We start from the raw sequence: 19,814 nt of genomic DNA, 5'->3' as shown, positions 1-19,814 counted from the left end.
TTCTGATGAATAAGTCAGATGTGATTCCCAAGTACTTTGTTATGAAAGGTACTAGCAGCAAATGGATATTCAAACTTATTTTGAGGTTTCACTTTCTATTCAAACGGATGTTTTCAGTGAGCTGTTTCCGATTCTAACTTCACAATCACTGCAGCATAATAGTGTGCTGAGAAGAGATGTGTCACTAAATTGTGGTCAACGTGCAAAACTGATTTTTACCACCATGGGGGACATGTACTTTTATGGCAGTGCTGTCGGAATGCTAAGCTAAGAAGGCGCTGCCTGTGGTAAAGGGCAGGACTCAGACTGCAGGAGGGGCGAGGGAGTGTGCTAGCACACCAGCACCGAGGAAACATGGTTTCCAGCAACTCCAAGTTCTTCGCCATGCAACCATGTGAGAGACCTTGTGAGAACTTGGTCGTGGCAGCAGACACTCTACCAACAGCTTGATGAAGACTAGCGTGGCAACCCCTGAAGCACTGAATCCTTACAGGAGATCCCAAGTTCTAGTATTAAAAAATGTGCTTAAATAGCAAAAAATGGAAAACTATTACTCCAGCCAACAGATATTTCTGAAATGGCTTAAGTTTTCATCATTTATTTCCTGCCACTAATGGACCCTATGAAATAATAATTTCACTGTTCCCTCCCCTCCACCATTACTGTGAATTAGAAACACTCATGTCAGCCCAGGACTGGAGGAAATGAAATGCAGTTCTACCAGAGATTTGGTGATGTTTGTATGTAGCAGCTAAAGACCCCCAAAATTGGACATGATTTTCAGTGTTACTGAGTTTGTGAGAAGATAAAGTTAGGAAAGAACTTGGAGCTTTAAGGGAAATTGCTTTCAGAATGGGGGGGAAAAAAGACACACTTGAGGCTATGAGGCAAGAACCTTTGGACAGATGCCCAGAAAAGTAGGAAGCCTTATTCCCATCTCCCCTTCTCTATCTAGCTTCTTTATTTAAAAAAGGCATGGCTTCCTGTTCTAGGACTAGAACGTGCTCTCTTCTTTGGGGATTTTCTGAAGACAATTGTGGCTGCAATTAAGTGACTGGGATATTTTTCTTCACCTTTATAAGATGCAGTATAAGTTGCACCCTATATATGTGAAGGAAAGGTTAATTCTATGCTAAAACATGTTTAGGATGTTTTTTATCTCAGGAAACAAACATGGAAAATCTTCACTTGCATTCTATTTTGTTATAGTTAAGAAACCATATAATTTATCCTTAAATCCGGGACACTTTTGAGAATGCAAGGAGGGTACTGTTAATAATTACACCTGGACAACATAAACCAGAGTTGTTCCAGGCAAACTGGCATGTATGACCACTTATAAGGCGATCTTTGTGTTTAATAAATATATCATCACATTGTGTAAATTTTAGCCTTCAAGCTTGACAATCTGATTTTTTAAAAAAAGCATTAACAGTGATACTATATATTAGATGTGTAATCTTTTAGTTAATGCTAATACACTAAATAGAATCCCTCCAAGAAAGAATGTTCCATTTTTCCCTCCTGGTGCTTTGAGTATTTTGAGCATTATTATCTGTTTTATAGATAAGGTAAATCAGCACAGGAAGCTAGTCAATTGCACCAAATCACACTGCCAGGCTGAGCTCAAAGCTAAAAACTCTGTCCTTGAATCCCCAGCAATTGTGCTGCTCACTGAACCATGAAAAACTGCATTCTAGAATTTGATCAGGTTTCTATTACAGACTCGCCAGAGGTGGAGACTTGTTACCACCTTTCGGATAAGAAGTCTTGTGAAGTTTGTCAACAGGCTTCTCCTAGTTCACATTAATCCTCTTCATCCCCCTTCTATAAAGAGCCCAAGTACTGAGTCCTGATTGTTGGTCATGTAGTTTGGGCTTTTTTAGTAAAGATTTCTTTGAGCAGTCAAGAAGGGATCCAGGTATTCATTAAGTTTAGTACTTGGGATTTTTCTGTGTTGCAGTAACTAAGCAACAGTTTAGATGTCTTAACTTAGCATGTCCTGCATCGGCAAGTTTAAAAAAAGAACCGTCAAGCCATACTTGGTAGAATCTCCCTTGGACTCTCCCACCCTCTGTACAGTTCCTGTTCATCTTGGCTGCTCATCTACTGCTAACAGAAACCTCTTTTGTCTCAGCCGCTCTGACAGCCTTGTCCAAGCTTTCCCCACTTTGGGGCAGCTGGATAACCAGTGTCTTCAATAATCGGTAGGGCTGAAACCAGTGATTTGATCATCCAGTACCTTTTGTAACAATTCTCACATCCATATTTTAACCTACTCCTGAATGCTACATCTTTGAATATTATTTGTCTTTGTTTGTGAAAATACAACTCTCCAAGTTAGCAGTTTAAGAACTGTGCTTATTCACCAGACACTAAGGATATACATTTCAAACAAACACTAGATTTTTAAGGTGAATACCTAATGAAACTTATTCAATGACATAAACTGTGTAAAAGGTCTGCTACATAACATTCAATACATGTTAGATGGATTTGACTTTCCAGGTATACAATTTTGGAAGCAGAACTACAGCACTAAGGCAACCATGGCAGGCACGTGTAAGATGGAGAAACTGTTCTTAGGAAAGCAGCATTCTGCAGCCAAGTGGAACACAGCAAAGCTTTGCTATCGGTCACACCTAGGATTCTCAGTTCCATAACATACCGGCTATGTGTTCTCTACCTCTTAGCTGTAGTTTCATTATCTATAAAATGAGGATTAAGAACTGTCCTTGTCTTAGAGGTTTGTTGTATCCTAATTGGGACAGTGCATTCAAACAGTCAACTAGACTTGTTTCTGTCTTCTCCTAGATTGTGTATATCTCAAATGCAGGGTGCTAAGAGTTCCATGAGCTAAAGTATGTAAAGTGTACAGAAGAACTATAGTTACTAGCTCCCAGGTAATGAAGCTGGGTAAGAAGTAGGACAATACATGAAGCTCAGTTTAACTTGGCCTCTTTATCTAAAAAGTTAACCAGTTGAGTGTTTTCCTAGTTTTCCCATAGCTTTGGAATCTCCTCAGTGGTTAAGGGGACAAGAACAAGTCAGGATGTCTTGTGGAAGAGAAAAGGCAAGGGTCTAGATTGGTAATCAAGGAACTGCATATAAAGGGGACTGGATATCTGAGCAAAATATAATCTAGTGGACAAACCCTGTTTTGATGCCATTGTCATGTAAGGAGACCTTGGGATTTACTTAACCTCTTTTAAAGATTTCCTTATCCCTAAAAAAAGGCTGTCTTTTAAATCTACCTACCTATCTTTAAGGAATGCTCGTCCAAATGACCATCTCAAAAAATAAGGCCTAATATAAAACAAGGCAGAGCAAAAACTTAAAATGTTAAATAATCCTCTTGTGTGACACTAACACTTTAAGCATAGCTTAGAATTCTAGATGGATGGAGATTCTATTACACTTGTGAATCTGATTGATTTTAGCTAACCTCAACTAGGAGATGTGGTCATCTACAATAGTTTTAAGAATTTAAAAGCGGCAAAACTTTTTGTCCCCTCAAACACCTTATCTGTAAGTGCTATGAACCAAATTGTGCCCCTGCCACCCGAATCCATGTTTAAGTCCTAACCTGCAACATGGTGGTATTTGGAGATGGGACCTTTATGATGGGATTAGTGTCTGTATAAAAAGAGACAACTGAGAGCTTGCTTCTCTCCACATGGGAGGAAACAGTGAGGAGCCGTCTGCAAGCCAGGAAGAGCTCTCATCGAAACTGAGAACTGAACTAGCTAGCACCTTGATCGTGGACTTCCTAGCTTCCATAACCAGAAGAATTTATACTGTTTAAGCCACCCAGTCTATGATATTTTGTTATGGCAGCCCAAGCTGCCATACAGTGGAACTGTGAATTGCTCTAGAGAAAGCAGAGAGGAACTAAGCTGAACCTGCTTTGTCTCCTCCTCGTTCTGGGAATCCCAGAGAACTGCAAGATATAGTATGAAAAGAAATTGTTTAACGCATCGACATAAAAACCTGCCCTCATTGAGAATACTGTTCAGACGCGATAGGAACAAACTCTATGAGAAGGCCCAAATTCTCTTCTGGTATTAGAATTCTATTGCCTTGTCTTATCTAAAATAAATGAACTTACAGTTAGGATTCTATTTTGCAAAAGGACTGTTGCAAAAGGACTAGTGCTAAGTTTTAAAATGGTGGTAAGAAAAGAACCTGCTTGTGTCAGGTACCCAGGCAAGAATGTGTTTGTCAAAGGAATGTCATTTCACGATGGGAAACCCCCAGCCCTGCTCCAGAGTGATCTTATATTTCACTACCTATTTCACAGCTCCACCTTAGGTGGGTACTTTTAGGAGGTAAGTTAAGACATCAAATACAACTTTAAAAATTTATGGTTTTTTTGTCCAAAGGCAAAAAGCAGAAATCCTTTCCAAAAACAGAATATACCACAAATTATTCACTTGTTTATAGCCCCACTCACACTGGGTTTCAAGAAAGGCTAGCAAACCCCCTGTGGAAAGAAAACAGCAACTATACACCAAGTTTAATAATGTGACCCTTACTACAGGCATAGCAGTATCTTTCATAAAAGAAAGCAGGGTGGTGGCAGCAGGGGCAGATAGGGAAAGTTCCCTGACTTCATGTATAGATAAACTGGTTACAAAGCATAGGCTAGCCTTGAAGGGAGAAGAGGAAATCCTCACAGTGGACAATGTGTTGCTGAAAGATGGTTTGTGGAGGAGGGGTTGTTCCCAGGCAGCCCATTTAAATTCCTTAGTGAATGGCAGATCACATACAGAGGGATGTCTCGGGCTGTTTTTCTTTCTCTCTTTATGACAACAAATTTGCAGTAAATCAAGCTCTGGACTTGCTCTGGGAAGCCCAGAATTGGGCCTAAAGATGAAAATAAATGGAAAAACTGTGAAACCATGAAAATACGTTTTTAAAAAAACTTTTCAGGTGTAATACACAAAAGCAAACAAGTTTATCTTAAAAAATGTCAAGTATCACATCCATAGACTATTCCTAATTATAATTATGTCTTAAAGCAACATTTGTCTTTGTTTACAAATACAGCAGCAGGTGATAAAACCTAACATCTCAAACAGATTGCTTACAGTTCATAATACAAACAAATGTGTATGTGTCAAATCACATTTTAGGCAGTTTAACTTAAAATGCATAGACAATTACATACATTAAATTTGTCATTATTAAGTCAATGAAAAAAATCACAATATCAAGAAAAAATACAAAAATATCAAGGAAAAAAATGCTTTATAGAACACGCATAAGAAGTCAAGTTTACTTAATGGCAATAAATCAGGATCTACTAATCAGTGACAGGCAGTGAAAGTGCCTTTATCCAGGGGAAAATTAGAGGAAAAAAAACATCCCATTACTTTGCACTCTTGATAGTTGCACTGACAAACACTACAGTCTTGAAAGCATTTTCTTACTTTAAAAAAAGGTATGCCCTACTTTGTTCTTTAAATGCCCAAAGGCTAGTCTATAAATTCCACCAGCGGCAACACTAAAATATGTTTGTCCAGGTAAACTAATACTGGATGTACTCATCAATTCTGTAATGCCTCCCCCTAGGCTGTAAGCCTCTGAAAGACAGGCATTCTCTTCATCTCCGTGTATCTCTGGCATCTGGCAAAGCACCTGGATCATGGACATCTGAGAGTCTGCTGAATGAATGCAGTTTTCAGATGCTGTCTATTGCCAGAAGCTTGCATGGCCATTTCTTTAATACTGATTATTTTATTGGCAATTTTTGTTTTACTTGGCAGAATTCTGAAAATAAAACAGTGTCTGTCTTCAATACTAAATATTGCTTTATTAAAATAAAATTATAGTCTTCCCTGAAAGCCACCCACCACTTTCTATGCACAGTACAGTGGATCAGTGTGATTCATCTGAATCAAGCCTTACGCTTTTCAAAAACTTGAACACTTGAAGGTCTGTGCCTAGGTTTAATTTCCAAGGTTTATAAACCAGGCATTTTATAAATCTAGCACTAGATTATTCAGGGTGAGGAAGGAAGACACTGGCACGAATCTTTTGGAAGTGTAGGCAACTGATTGATATGCAAACTAGGCACAGTATTTTAATTTAAACTCTATGAGTAGAGCTATGTTGATGCACACAAATAGTTTCAAAAGCTGTACATCTGACTACAACAGGCAGCACTAATAACTGTGAGGTGAAAAAAGCAGGGGAAAAACTGACTTCTTTCCTAGAAAATATTCCAATATCCCACTGTAGTGGTATGACAGACCAAGGCCCAAAATTCACCCCCTTTCTTCTCTGCCCTTTTATTATTCTCTACTGAAAACAATCACCAGTAAAACTGACAAAGAACGAAGGAGGCCCTTGGGTAATTAAAAAAATGTATTGTCTATTCCCAAATAATCAATATATTACTTTACAGAAAACAGGGCTATGGAGTCACAGCTGTAAACAGCCATCTTCAAAAGCATGAAAAAGTGTCAGGCCAGGTCCAGTTCAGACAAGCCAAGGCATTGTAAGCACTCCTTTAAGGAGCCTTGATTCTTGAGGACTGAGTGTGTGAATGAGGACCTAAGGTCTATACTTTAATTTTTCATTGTCATTTTTAGGCTCAACATTTCAAAATCTAAGATTCTAACTTCAGAAACACTATTACTCAACACATCTCAACTATCTCCATCAAATTTACCTTAAAATTCCTGCTCTGAAAGTCCAAATGCCAGCATATTCCGTACTCCATGATCCCTTAAGACCAAACATACTTTCTAACAAGCAGTCTCTTCCACAAACCAATCTCAGCCTAGCATAACTTGTTTTAAAAGCAACATTATTCCCTTGTAAAGACAAAAACCTTCTTAGATGCTTTCCTCCATTCCTCCCTTGAAACAACTTCTGCTTTTCTTAACTCCACCCCGAACCTAAAAATACCTTTTGCCCCCAAGTACCCACAAGAATTGAGATGCCCCTCCCTCAAGTTGAGAAATGATGCTTGAAAATTAAAAAGAATGTAAAAGCAAATTCTATTCCCTTTGATTTCAATTCTTATGTTTAAAAAAAATTTCCCAAAAATCAGTTGGAAAATCCTCGAAAAGCCAAATTTAAAATGGCAGTATCATCTAGGGCACACTGGGCAGTATGGGTCACCAGCAGTTAATATACTTATAAGGGGTAATAATTCCAAATCTTGTATTCATGGCCCTTCAAATCCTTTAGCATAAGATTTTCTCTGATAGTAAATGGACTCCACGATAACAGATTCCCAAACTTGCTACCTATTCTTCTTGTAGTCAAACGTTATCCTCTCTAGTGTTAAATATTTTTCTAAAGCCAGAGTTGTCAACTTACTCCAAGGTAGAACAACCAAAATAACCAAAAGGAGAGATACCTTTGCTGCCATCTCACTTTGCCTTTCATCCCTCCAGAGTTAGCTGACATTATGATGTTGATTGATAAGTTAAGCTATGACACCTTCTAAGGCTACTGCCTTATAAATTGAAGGCTACAACAGATTCCAAGAGTGTTACAGATAGCTGCCACTTGTCCCTGTAAAGAAGTGAAAGAAAAAAAGACGGTGCCACTATGAAAGGGCTGTCTAACATTCCCCAGTCTGAAAATATCTAAACAAATTAGTTTCAATTCTGAAAGCCTGAATCTATCATCTACTTAAGGGAGGCCTAAATACTGAATGTTCCTCTCAAAGGTGACAATCTTGCTTTCTTAAAAGGAGGTAGCTATCAAACCATTAAATTGGCAGCATTTGGCATTCTTGACATTTTAACTATAAGAGAAATAAACTACTAAATATTTTATTTCTAAGCAAAGGTAAGAGCTCCAGCATAAATCTCTCATATACTGGTCAAGAAAGTCACATTTTAGTAACCTAATGGATACATTCAAAATTTGACAAATAACATGGTCAGTTCTATCCCAAATCTAAAAATCGGATTTAAAGATAAGGTGCCAAAAAGCTATTCTGGAGGTTACAAACAACACTTATTTTTAAGTAACACAGTCACACTGCTTTAAACTCAATTGCAGAGATCTACACTTTATGATTATTCTCAGTGTTACAGCTAGAGAATAATTTTTGAGGATGGCACTCATTCTTCTACCTATTTACCTGTCTTACCTGTCAACAAATACAGAACTGAACTGTTAGCCATAAGCACGTTACAAACAGATCCAGGAAAACTATGCAAGAGACGATGACATAGCTTAACCAGACTCTGAAAGACGTAACGTGTTTCGATCACACTTGTACAAAGAGAACAGTCATGTCTGTATGACTAACGTTCTCTAAACATAACTTCTGTGTTTGTGACAGACCCCTAGAGTGTGCCAGTTTTCCACATCAGAATGGAATTAAGGGAAGTGCTCCTTCTAAAGAACCGAGGGAGAGGGGGCTACAGGAAGGGTCCTGTAGAAGAGTGTTTTGTGGGAATGCAAATTACTTGTTACTATGAAGCAGTTCCTAGGGTCTCTTCTAGTTTGAGGTTCAAGACAAAGGAGAGAAATATTTCCTTCCTTGAGCTCTTTCCAAAGTAATATGGACACATCATAATCTATTCTACAAGTACAAAGAGATCACCAATTCTCTAAGAATATAATTTACATATACATGTTGGCCTGCATTAAAAAGAAAACAGTTTCCATAAAGGGCAGATTTTAGAGCTGTATGACCCATATGGCTAAAAATAAATCAGGTGGAACTCAAAATGAAGTAAAGTTTTTACTAAAAGCTCAAGGATAAAAATGAACTCAACATCTGACAATAATTACCAACAGTTTTAAAATGTATATCCAAAAGATAACCTCAGAAGGACCAGGTTTATTTATCCTACAGATAGAGCAGCTCAAGATGTTGAGAGGCATCATTTGTTTAAATTATGACAATGTGATTGTTTTCAAAGTGTGTTTATTTAGGGGAAAAAGTGATAATATAAGTATTTAGTTTCATAATTTAAACAAATCGAAAGTTTGTTTTAAACAAATTGTATCAAAGAGCTATTCAATATACTTAACTTTCCATAAAAACCGAATAAAAATCACATTTGAATGATTTACTTTTACATTTTTATCTGATTGTTTCCATCAGATGTACTATACATCCAAGCACAAGAGGCAGATATCTTCTGAGAGGTGCAAGAGTTGTTCTTTCATGAATGCCCTCTAAGAATAGTGAAACAGCAATTTTTATATATGCATTCAAGTGCATATACATATATGTACTTCAAAAAGCAAAGCGTCATCTCTTCATCCATTGTTAACTTAATGGTAAGACTGCAATAGAAAAAAGAAAAAGTAAACTTCTAGATTTTGTAAATGGAGTTTATTAACTCCTTGCTGTGGCTTAAAATAAACTTATTGCTTAATAAAGCCAAACAGCTAATCACCTCACTTATTCTGGCATACAATTTACAAAAGTAATTTTTCAAGACAATATATATAGAGCAGAAAGTTACACTAACGAAAAGAAGTTTTAGGGGCACTTTATTAAGGTATTTCTCCTTTACAATTGAGGTGGATGTTCGATTAACCTGGTTGGAGATCTGATTAGTACTTTGTTAAGAATAAATAGATTTTTTCGCCCCTGTGGAGCATCTGACTTGGCTCAGTTCATGGGGAAACTGGGTGCTTTTCTATTTGGTCATACGCCCAAGAAAGGGTCCTCAACTAAGATGTCAACCCTACTCCAGCTTGGCTGACAGTAAAGCACACAGCATTACATATAGTTGGCAATGCAGAGAGTGGTATAACCTTGAGCTCAGTACTGTTAAGGATCTAACAAAACCTTGGCTGATAAACACTATGGACAGTTGCATTAAAGATGGGCAACGTTACACATTCACTGCCCTGGATTCTCTAAAAATCTACCTCTATATCTAGCCAGACTGGCAGAGATTACTTTTAGTGAACTTGTGCTTTGGTGTGATGCTATAAAACAGTACTGAGAAATGTTAAAAAAAAAAAAAAAATCCAATGAAACACATCTTTGAGTTTACCTCAAGGATGCTGTTGAGGACACTGCTTACTACATTACAAAGTCTTTGGGGATATTTGGGGAATTTTTCTATTTTTAGTACCAGGAATATTGTGTTTTCATCCTTTTAAATGCTTTACCTAAGTTTACCTGAAGTTTGAAATTTACTCTTTTTTAATATACGCACACCTTTTAAAAAAAGGTTTAAAAGCTTTCTAATCTTCCATCCAAAACTGGAGACAATCTTTCAGTTGTGCTTATGGGACTATTACTGCATGTTAAATAACAAATTAAACACTCACATGGGGGCCACCGGGCATCGGTGGAGCACCGGAAGGTCCTGAAGGCACTTGAAAAGGATTATTGGGACTGGGATAGAGTCCTGGTGTGGGATATGATCCTGCAGGGGCAGGATATGGTGCTGGTGGTCCCCAGGCTCCTGGTGGAACAGTGCCCCACGGAACAGGTGGTGCAGCCCCTGGTGCCTGGGGAGGAGGAGGAGCGGGATACGGCCCTGGAGATGGATATGGCATGTTAGGGGTGGGATACTGCCCTCCCATTCCTGGTGCCCAAGGTCCAGAAGACATGGATCCCCATGGACCTAAAGGACCAGCTGCAGCTGGATCTGTGGGCGCACCATATGGTCTCGGAAGCTCTGGAAAGGGCATATTTGGTGTAGGATATGGCCCTGTGGGGCCAGGGCCTGGCACAGTTGGGGCTGGATAAGGACCACCAGGTGGGGGGCATGATGGTCCAGAAGGAGGAAAGGGTGCAGGGGGTCCTGGAGGTGGTCCGGTGGGAGGCACAGAGGGATACATTCCTGTTGGTGCTGGTCCAAAAGGCACAGTGGAGGGTGTTGCACTTGGTGGGAGTCCAGATGGCACAGAAGGTGGAGCACTTGGGTTATTCCAAGGGTTGGAACCTGGCCAGCCTTGAGGAGGTTGGCCGGGTTTTGTATTGCTCACAGCAGAGGTTTTGGCAGGGGAGTGTTCAGGTAGTGCATCTGCCAACTGGAATACAAAACAGGCGTGTCTTATTGACCTTATTTGGGGACAAGCAATGCCAAACATAATTACAAACCCATAAAGGATAGTAAGCTATAGGGTCAGGGATTCTTCAAAAGCCAAGCTGTTCAGTTTTTTAAAAAACAACTCATTTAATACAAAATTTAGGAGTTACCTCGAATAGCAGCTTTACAATGCAAATTCCTCAGAGAAGTTCAAGTTTTCTAAATACAACTGATCAACATAGTGTGATCTCGATCCTGGCTTTACCTCAAGTAAGTTACATACCCTCTCTGAGCTTCAGTTTCCTCATTTTCAAAACAACAGTTTAGGGTTAACCTGAGGCCTAAATGAGATAACTCATTTAATGCACTTAACATAGTGCCTGGTATATAATTTTCAATAAATGTTGGCTATTATTAACACTATCAGGTTAAAAGAGAACAGAAGTAACCCTTTAAAAATTTTTTTACTTAAGGATTCATAAAGAAATAAATACAACAGAATGCATTTTCAAACATAGCTAAGTAAATTAAGGCAAATCATCTACCAAAATCACATGCTAAAAAAACAAAAACAAAAACCAAGAATCACAAAAAGCATCTTTTACATTGGAAGACTTAGGGCCCACAGTTAGGACCATGTCTTTTTTCTAAGAGCCAAAAAACTTATGAAGAGTAAATGCATCAACTTACCGAAAATTCATCAGACATTTTCCTAAAAACAAAACCAAACAAAAAAAAAAAAAAAAAGAAAGAAGGAATATTTCAAAACCAGTGTTTAATTTCTTATATATTCTTTAAGGAACTATGCATACACTATTTTTACTTAAATGGAATCTTAATCATTTATATAATGATTTTCTTTATACAGGAAAAATTTCCATAATAGTTCATACACCTCTGTAAACTTCATCCCTTTTTACTGGCTGCACATCATATAAAAGTGATCCATAATTTAGTTTACAGTCTCAAGTTGGTGGCAGTTTAGGTTGTTCACAGTTTGAATTGTTTTAAACAATGACACAGTGAACATGTCACCTTTAAACACCTATCTTTTTGAGTCTATCACCAGGAAAAAGTATAGAAGTGAAATACACAGTCAACAGGTAAGGTCATCTAAAATCCATCTCAAAAAGCCCATGCCAATTTACACTCTACCTTTTTAAAACTCCTCTTCACCACTGGATGTTATTAAATTTATAAATCATTTTCCATTATGATAGGTTAAAAATTGGCATCTTGTTTTAACTTACATTTCTTTAATTAAGTGGAAAGTAGAGCATCATTTAAATTTAATACCACATTTAGACTTCTTTTTCTGTGAATATGCTCATGCCCTTGGACCACTTTTATCAATTTTTATAATTGAAGTATAATTAACTTTCAATAAAATGCACGGATCAGTGTTCAGGTAAACAAGCTCTGACAGTTGCATATGCCCCTGTAACCATCCAAAACAGAACATTTCCTTCACTCCATAGGTTTACTTGTGCCACGTTCCAATCAATTCCCCTTTGCCACTCAGCAATCACTTTCTTAGTTTTCGCTTGTTCCTTGACTTCATATAAATAGAATAACACAGTATGGACTCTATTTTGCCTTTGATCATTTTACTACTTAGTAGTACATCTTTTTTTTTTAATGCTTTGTAAGACATTAAGGAAATTAGATGTTTGTCATATGAGACAAAAAAATCCACCTATACTTTCTAATAGTACTTCTATGGTTTAACTTGTTTAAAATCTTTCTGTTCTTTCAAACAATTACTGAATAATCTATCTTTTTCAACAGACTTGACAAGCTACCTTTTTAAAAAAAATTTTATTTATTATTTATTTATTTTTATTTTTGGCTGCATTGGGTCTTCGTTGCTGTACACGGGCTTTTCTCTAGTTGCGGTGAGCGGGAGCTTCTCTTGTTGCGGAGCACAGGCTCCAGAGCGCAGGCTCAGCAGTTGTGGCGCACAGGCTTAGTTGCTCCGCGGCATGTGGGATCTTCCCGGACCAGGGCTTGAACCCATTTGACAAGCTACCTTTAACACATTCTACAGTTGCTATTGACAACAAACACTGAATATATATACATACACACATATATGTAAATATATCATGGAACAGGCACCATGCTAAGTGCTTTAGTTGTATAACCTCGTTTAATAGATGCAGATTCTATTACCACTCCCAGTGTACAGCTGGAGAAAAGGAAGCTTAGCAAGTTACCCTGTTTAAGATCAGAGCTAGTGACAAGCAGAGAAGAGATTCAAATCCAGGTATCGTCTGACTGCAGAGCCAAGGCTCTTTTTTTTAAAAAAAATATATATATTTAAAATAAATTTATTTAATTTATTTATTTATTTTTGGCTGTGTTGGGTCTTTGTTGCTGTGCGTGGGCTTTCTCTAGTTGTGGTGAGCAGGGGCTACTCTTCTTGGCAGTGCGCGGGCTTCTCATTGCAGTAGCTTCTCTTGTTGCAGAGCACAGGCTCTAGGCGTGCAGGCTCAGTAGTTGTGGTGCATGGGCTTGGTTGCCCCGCAGCATGTGGGATCTTCCCGGACCAGGGCTCGAAGCTGTGTCCCCTGCATTGGCAGGCAGATTCTTTTTTTTTTTAAATACATTTATTTATTTATTTATGTATTTTTGGCTGCATTGGGTCTTCGTTGCTGTGCGCGGGCTTTTCTCTAGTTGCGGCGGGCGGGGGCGGGCTACTCTTCGTTGCGGTGCGCCGGCTTCTCATTGCGGTGGCTTCTCTTGTTGCAGAGCACGGGCTCTAGGCACGTGGGCTTCAGTAGTTGTGGCGCTCGGGCTTAGTTGCTCTGTGGCATGTGGGATCTTCCTGGACCAGGGCTCGAACCCCTGTCCCCTGCATTGGCAGGCGATTCTTAACCACTGCGCCACTAGGGAAGCCCCAGAGCCAAGGCTCTTAACCACCAAATCAGAGAGCCTCCATCATTTCCCAAAGGTATTGTGAACTCTATTCTTTCCTACTGATCCACACTATAACATCTCATCTTATCAGGGCAGCTTTAAATTTTAAACAAATTTTATGACCAACTATTACTGTTTATTTCAGATTTTCCTGAATATTTTATGCTTATTTTTTTCTAGATCATTTTGTAAAAAAACAAAACAAATAAACAAACAAAACCCAACAACACAACAAAAAACACTTTAAATTTACAGATTAATCTAGGGGACATTTCATACATTTAAAGTATAAAATATTCTCATTCAAGAACAAGGTATGTCTTCCTAGTTCCCATCACTGTCATTTATTATCACTCAGTAGCTTTTAAAAATCAAGACTCCTACACATTTTTTGTGAGTTAGATTTCTAAATGGTAAACATTTTCTTGTGGTTGTAAATTCGTTCTTCCATTATATTTTCTAATTGGTTGTTCATATATGGAAAAGCCTTTCAAATTTTAGTGTATTACTTTTGTAAGCAGTGACATTGTTTTTTTTTTTTTAGTGACATTGTTGAATTATTTTATCCTGAAAGTCTCTCAGTTGACTCTCTGGAATCTGCAGATAAAGAATTATGCCATTAGCAAAAAATAATTTTACCTTCTCTTTGCAGTATTTACACCTATTTTCTCTTTCGCCTAAGCTAGGACTTAAACAACAATGAAATATTAAATAAGATAGTGTGAGCACAGTAGTCTTCTTCTCAACTCTCCTGGCAATGCTTCTAATGTTTATATATGACTCATTTTTAGTTTTGAGATTTAAAAAAAATTACAGTAAGAAAGTTTCTATCTATGCCTATTTTGCTAGACTTATTTACTCCCATTTTGCTAGTTAAAAATAAAAAATCCAACACTGAATTTCTTCAGATGATTTTTTTTGGCATCTAATGAGTTGATCTTGCAGTTCTTCTCCTTTGTCCCATCAATACACAATATAGTTACATATATATTGCTTAATATTGAGCCATCCTTGCATTTATAGATTTATTATTTATGATTTGGTTATCATGAGGAGTGATAAAGAAAATGAACAGGAAGCCTACTGCTGCAACTGCTATAACCCTGCTCTTAATTCATAATATTAAAAAACACATCATGAATGTATAGCAAATACAATTACCTAGTCATTCCCATGTTAAGGTTTGTTTTATACTAAAATGTCACATCACAAAATAGTAAATTCTTAGGACTAAAGTTTATCCGTGCACAACAGGTTTAAAGTCTACCTAAGACTAACATTCTTTTCAAACAGGGTGAGCCTTTTCGAAACAGAAAATAGTTCTGTATCAAAGTTCACACTAATTCTGGAGCAGAAAACCTAACCAAATAAGAAACTCATTGAATCTCACGTGGTCTTACAGTTTGGGTTTTCAGAATTACTCATCTTCCTCTTAGTTTTTGAAAACCTATGGTTAATTAATCATAGCATTACATTAAAATATCGTATTCCATTAGTTAATAATATCAAACTGATTCACAACTCTGGCTTTCAAAAGTTTAAATTCAAAATCAAATCCTGGAAGACAGAGGAAATAATAAAGCCCTGACCAAAGGGATTAGAAATAAGTCACTTCCTGTTCTACAGAACTGCATAGTAAAGTGACCTGCTCTCCATGCCTAGAATAAACAGTGTTCATATTAATTGGAAACATTCCAATTTATTATTTGGAGAATACTTTCATCATAAAAAGGTTAAAAAATAGAGTTGGACATCACTATTCCAATATGAGAAGAGTTGCAGAATGTAAAAAAACCCCCACAAAAACCCCTAGGTTTTCTTTTTTTATTTCTTTTTTTTGGCCGTGCCGCGTGGCTTGTGGAATCTTAGCTCCCCTACCAGGGATTGAACCTGGGGCCCCAGCAGTGAAAGTGCCAAGTCCTAACCAATGGACCACCAGGGGATTCTCCAAACCCTAGATTTTCTAAAAAACGATTCCCAAACATATGGATTATGCTAATTAAGATGAGGCCAATGCAACCTTGAACTAGGAAAAAAAAAGTGTAAAATCAAGGAAGATTATAATTTTTCTTTTCAGAATAATCTAAAGCTATCTATCACTTCCAAAACTTTCCGTTAATACTTTATGGCAGTACACATTATGTGAAGAATAATCACTGTATTTTTATTTTTTTAAATTTTTGGCTGTGTTGGGTCTTCGTTGCTGCGCGCAGGCTTTCTCTAGTTGTGGCAAGCAGGGGCTACTCTTCGTTGCGGTGCACGGGCTTCTCATTGCGGTGGCTTCTCTTGCTGCGGACCATGGGCTCTAGGCGTGTGGGCTTTAGTAGTTGTGGCACAAGGGCTCAGTAGTTGTGGCTTGCGAGCTCTAGAGTGCAGGCTCAGTAGTTGTGGCGCACGGGTTTAGTTGCTCCGCGGCATGTGGGATCTTCCCGGACCAGGGCTCAAACCCATGTCCCCTGCATTGGCAGGCGGATTCTAAACCACTGCGTCACCAGGGAAGCCCAATCATTGTATTTTCTGAGGAGCAATTTTAAAACAAGAGTACAAAATTTCTTTCAACATGCACTAGAAAAGTAAAACATTTCTGTAAGTGTATGGCCTTTAGAGTAAAAATGGTAATTCTATCATGGGGAGGTTTAAAAAAGTTGAACTCCATAAATTACTAGTGACTATTGGAAAAGGAATATTTCAATAGGCCATCAAATTGTAGTGGAGTCATAAACAGTATGGGACTACACAGTTTTGAAACATGGACACCAATCCTTTTGTCTGAATCTTTTGACAAAGTCAAACTTTTTAACCAGAGACCATCTTCCCATCAGCAAAACAGTTATAATTCCCGACTACTTCACAGACAAGTAAAATATTTAATAATCTACAGTTATAAACAAGTAACATATTTATTAAGAGTCACTAAGGGAAATCAGGATTTTTGCATGGTTTTGTTTAGTATGGAGAGAGGATACAGTAGTGGTAACATATTGTACTGAAAATATAAATTTTGAATGAACATATAGGATAAATTTTAGTATTGGCGTTTATCAGATACACTAATTTACATTTGGGCAACTCAAGAAATTGGGGATCTGCAAGTTTTTGAACATTCTAAATTACTTAAAAACATGTAATTAAAAAAATTTTTTTCCCCACAACCTCATGTCAGCCGTATTTTCTACATTCAGATACTTATTGGAACATAAGTGCCAGGTACTGCGTTGGGCCTTGGGGAAATGAATAGTACTGCATGGAATAAACGCTTAAAGGCGTTCACAGTATGGCGGAGAACTACCACTTAAACAGTAGGTTACCTGGGGTAAGCGCAGGGCACTATGGGAGCACCTCGAAAAGCTCCTAAAGGAATCAAGGAAAGGAGTATCAGACGAGGAGTCCCGAGGAGTGGTGCCTTTGCAGTCTGGGAGAACAATGGGGTGCGATAGGCCCTAGGGAAAGGAGCAGTTTGTACAAAAGCTGAGAGGGGGACAGGAGATCTTTGGTAAGTGTAAGCCAGCGGTGCCCAACCTTTTCGGCACCAAGGGCCGGTTTCACGGAAAACAAATTTTCCACGGAAGTAGGGGTGGGGGGGATGGCTCAGGCGGTAATGCGAGCGATGCGGAGTGGCAGGCAGATGAAGCTTCGCTCGCTCACCCGCAGCTCACCTCCTGCCGTGCGGCCCGGTTCCTAACTGGCCACGGACGTGCGGGTCCGTATGGGTCCGTGGCCTGGCGGTTGGGGGCCCCTGGTGTAAGCAGTTCAGATTGGTTAGAATGTAGAAACCGGAGGAATATGAAAGCCTTAGCAGAGAGTCTCTAGACCAAGGTTTGAATGTCTGAGTCAGCTCACCTGAATGAACCTGTTACTTCAACTATAAAGAACGGGCCAGTCACAGGAGAGACTAAATGGGACTGGTAAATCAAGTGCCTATAATAAAAGTGCCCGGAAAACAGACACATTATCTTGTCTTCCTCTGCGTACGGGCATATTGCTTATGGTTAAAAGAGTGAACGCCAACAGTATGACAGACTACGTAACACTGCACTTCACTGGCTGGCTCTGCGCAAGCCGAGCTGTGCAAACCCCAGAGGTGAAAGCAGACAGGAGTAGCATCCACCTCATAGATTTGCTGAGAGACTCACATAATAAACAAGTCTCTCGGTCACTGTCCCGCACATAGCGAAAACTCAACAAATGTTAGCTTTTACAAATTGCTACGATAGGCCCACAAACCTTTATCTACAGTTCTCAGTTCAGAAACCTCTGAAAATGCAATAAATGCTCCCAGGTTTGGCATAAAACTTACTTGGTGGCAAAACCTGACGTGAGGCTATTTACAGTTTCCATTAATTCTCCCCTATTCGCTGCACAAATATTACTGTTGGATTAGGGGATGCTGCCCCGACTCTGCTGGTGTGACCTCTCATCTTTGCACCTTATTGTCTTTCTAAAATCTAAAGATAAAATCCAAAGATGTCTGAATTCCAAAACACACTGGTCGCAAGGATTTCGGTTAAGGGGTTGTCTCTGGGTCTCCGTTCCTCCTGGAGAGAGGAAAAGGACATTCCAGTACACACAGCTCAAGTTTCTGAGACAAACTAGTTTTGAATAGGAGGTTCAAGACACCAGTAGCAAGAAAAATGTCTGTTCTCCCTGCCCAATGAACACTCCTAAACAAAGAACTTCTGAAAGACTTCTGAAGGCTACCTTCCCCTGTAATGAGGCCCATACAACCACCACGTGTACGAGTGTGTATTTCTTTAGTAGCAATGCTATAAAAAAATTTTTTTTCAGTCAGGTGAGTACGGTTCGATGCTTCAACATTAGAATCCTCATTTATTAAAAGCACTACTCTTGGTTTTCAGAAGAAAACGGTCCAAAGCCACCAAGCGCTCCTAAATCCTAAAAAAAGGGAGTATTACAGAACTCAACACTTCTCATCGTTTCTGTCAGGGGTATTCATCTAAGGTATCTGCTAGCAACTCCTCTAGAAAATAATGACCAAAACGTCACAATGCGAAAAATCTTAAACTAGCGTCACAGACTCCACCAAGAATCTGTTTAGGCCTCCCTCTCCCTTTCATTGGAAATTATTGAGTGGGGGAGGGGGTCAGGGCCAAGGGGCGGGAGGCCGGCAGCCCTAAAGGGCCAAACGAACAAAAGGAGTCCGGGATCAACCGGAGCGAACCGGCCTCCGAGCGGGTCGCGCCTGCCCGGGAAGGGGTGGGGGAGGGGCCAGGCCGCTCCCCGCCCCGCCCCCAGCCAGGCCTGACGTCACGCGCGGAGAAACCCATCAGGCGCGACGTCACCCGCCTCCGACGCCTTCTCCTTGGGGGGCGAGAGAGCCGACATCCCGCAGCCGGGAGGAAAACGACGGGGAAAAACCCTTAGCCCCCGGCCCCGAAAGAGGCGACTCAGGCATCTCCGTTACTGCGCCCGCGTCCCGCTTGGGCGTGCTCCTTTGCTCCCCTCCACGACCCCGCCAGCGCCGAGGCAGCCTCACCCGGCAAGATCCGAACCCGCAGCAAGGTCTAGAAGCGGCAATGGGTCCGAGGGAACTGAGCGCTGAAGAACTGAGCGCAGCCCGACCGACGGCAGCGGCGACGGAGACGGAGGCGGCAGCAGCACCAGCAGCGCGCGACTCCTCCTGGCGCCGGAACAGGAAGCGCTGAGCTTCGAGCGCGCTGCCCCCGCCCGCGCTCCGCCTCTCCTCCGGTCGGCCGGCCCCGGCCGCGCGCGCCCCCTACAGGGCCCGGGTGGCACTGCGGCCCGCCCGGCCCCGGCGGCGCGGCTGTTCCTTGCGCTCGCTCCCGGGCGGCTGTTTTCTCTCGGTGGGCGGGAGGAAAGCGCCCCAATGTTCCGGAGTTCTGAGCAGTCTGGAGGAAACGCCAGTGGCCGGTGACGTTCTGGGCAGCCTGGCGGAAATGG

At 40.0% G+C, this 19,814-nt stretch overlaps 1 protein-coding gene across 2 annotated transcripts; it reads right to left on the bottom strand.

Moving 5' to 3' along the window:
- Window positions 1–4,935: 4,935 nt before the first annotated feature.
- Window positions 4,936–19,581, bottom strand: MAPK1IP1L (mitogen-activated protein kinase 1 interacting protein 1 like). 2 transcript variants are annotated; one of them, XM_036842893.1, is made up of 5 exons: window positions 19,390–19,581; window positions 17,204–17,246; window positions 11,667–11,688; window positions 10,270–10,977; window positions 4,936–9,267 (listed from the first exon to the last, which is right to left on the bottom strand). In XM_036842893.1, the coding sequence occupies exons 3-5, from the start codon at window positions 11,682–11,684 to the stop codon at window positions 9,256–9,258; spliced, it is 738 nt and encodes a 245-aa protein (XP_036698788.1). In that variant the 5' UTR covers window positions 11,685–11,688; window positions 17,204–17,246; window positions 19,390–19,581; the 3' UTR covers window positions 4,936–9,255. The 2 variants fall into 2 exon arrangements, with proteins under 2 accessions (XP_036698788.1, XP_036698787.1); XM_036842892.1 differs by lacking the exon at window positions 17,204–17,246 and having other exon boundaries at window positions 19,390–19,578.
- Between the last annotated feature and the right edge of the window lie 233 nt (window positions 19,582–19,814).

The sequence above is a fragment of the Balaenoptera musculus genome, chromosome 2, assembly GCF_009873245.2.
Source record: "Balaenoptera musculus isolate JJ_BM4_2016_0621 chromosome 2, mBalMus1.pri.v3, whole genome shotgun sequence".
In the NCBI taxonomy this organism is placed as follows: Eukaryota; Metazoa; Chordata; class Mammalia; order Artiodactyla; family Balaenopteridae; genus Balaenoptera; species Balaenoptera musculus.
Note: the sequence above shows the minus strand (reverse complement) of the source record. Positions and strands in the feature narration are given on the sequence as shown.